At 48.3% G+C, this 1172-nt stretch overlaps 2 protein-coding genes and 1 pseudogene across 2 annotated transcripts in view; 1 reads left to right on the top strand and 2 right to left on the bottom strand.

Moving 5' to 3' along the window:
• Positions 1-1079, top strand: part of LOC109926790 (zinc finger protein 239-like) — a 34140-nt gene extending 33061 nt beyond the window's left edge. The window contains exon 3 of the mRNA XM_048621068.1: positions 5-1079. Coding sequence (XP_048477025.1) covers positions 5-391 — 387 coding nt within the window. The 3' untranslated portion in view covers positions 392-1079. The remainder of the gene's footprint in view (positions 1-4) is intronic.
• Positions 1-1172, bottom strand: part of LOC125488120 (histone H1-like) — a 212594-nt gene that overhangs the window by 195169 nt on the left and 16253 nt on the right. The window lies entirely within an intron of this gene.
• Positions 1-1172, bottom strand: part of LOC109935230 — a 125057-nt pseudogene that overhangs the window by 109797 nt on the left and 14088 nt on the right.

The raw sequence follows: 1172 nt of genomic DNA, 5'->3' as shown, positions 1-1172 counted from the left end.
GAACATGGAAGGAGAAAACACCGTTGACAGCGGTGAGAAACTGTATAAGTGTAGTGCGTGTGCACGAGCATTCAGCCGATCATCTGACCTCTCGAAACATAAACGGAGTCACAAGGAGAAACTGTGGAAATGTGGGGACTGTGGGAATGGATTCAGATCCCCAACTGAACTGGAAATTCATCGGCACAGTCACACTGGGGAGAAACCATTCTCCTGCTCTGAATGTGGCAAGGGATTCAGTCAGAAATCCCACCTGCAGAGACACCAGCGAGTTCACACTGGGGAGAGACCATTCATCTGCTCTCCGTGTGGCAAGGGATTCACTTTGGCTTCCAGCCTCCAGACGCATCAACGAATTCACACTGGGGAGAGGCCATTCACCAGCTCCTAGTGTGGGAGGGGGATTCTCCGACGCATCCAGCTTGATGACACATCGGTGAGTTCACACTGAGAGAGTGTTTACCTGTTCCCACTGCAGGATGGTGTTGAGGTGTTTATCTGAACTGACTGTACATCAGCAGACTGCCTGTGGAGAAGCTGAGTGAGGGGATTCACTGAATCTGCCACTTGTGGACAGTTCACACTGGGGAGAGGCTGATCCCCTGCACCAAATGTGGGACGTATTCCCTCCGTCATCCAGCCTGCTGAAAGACCAGTGAGTACATTGTGTGAAGAATCTGTTCACGTGCTGAATGTGGAAAAGCAATCACTCAGTCATCCAGCCAACTGAGAAGCCATCGGGTTTGCACTGGGGAGAAGCCTTTTCAATGTCCAAACTGAGCGAAGTATTTGAAAAGATCCTGGGAGCTGACATCCCACGTACTTGTTCACATTGACGTGAGTCTGTTCCGATGCACTTACTGCAGGACTGAGTTCAGGTGAGAAACTCAGCCCACTCGACAGCAGTAAGTTCACATTGGGGAGAGGCTGTTCACCTTCTCTGTGTCGGGGAAAGGATTCATTGAGTTACGAAAACTGCTGAAATGCCAGTGAGTTCCTGTGTAACTGCAGTGATGAAAGATGTATAATTTAAATAAATTCCAGTTTTGGAAGTTGGCTTTTATAATAGAGACACTGAATGTGGGTCATTTTCTGAAAGTTTTCTTTAGAATAAAAAGTGAGAGTCCTTGTGAAACAGTGACCTTCCTCCAGCACTGCTCAGAAAGCAAGTG

The sequence above is a fragment of the Rhincodon typus genome, unplaced genomic scaffold (assembly GCF_021869965.1).
Source record: "Rhincodon typus isolate 14 unplaced genomic scaffold, sRhiTyp1.1 hic_rhity00000051, whole genome shotgun sequence".
Taxonomy (NCBI): Eukaryota; Metazoa; Chordata; class Chondrichthyes; order Orectolobiformes; family Rhincodontidae; genus Rhincodon; species Rhincodon typus.
This window is presented reverse-complemented; position numbering and strand designations above follow the sequence as displayed.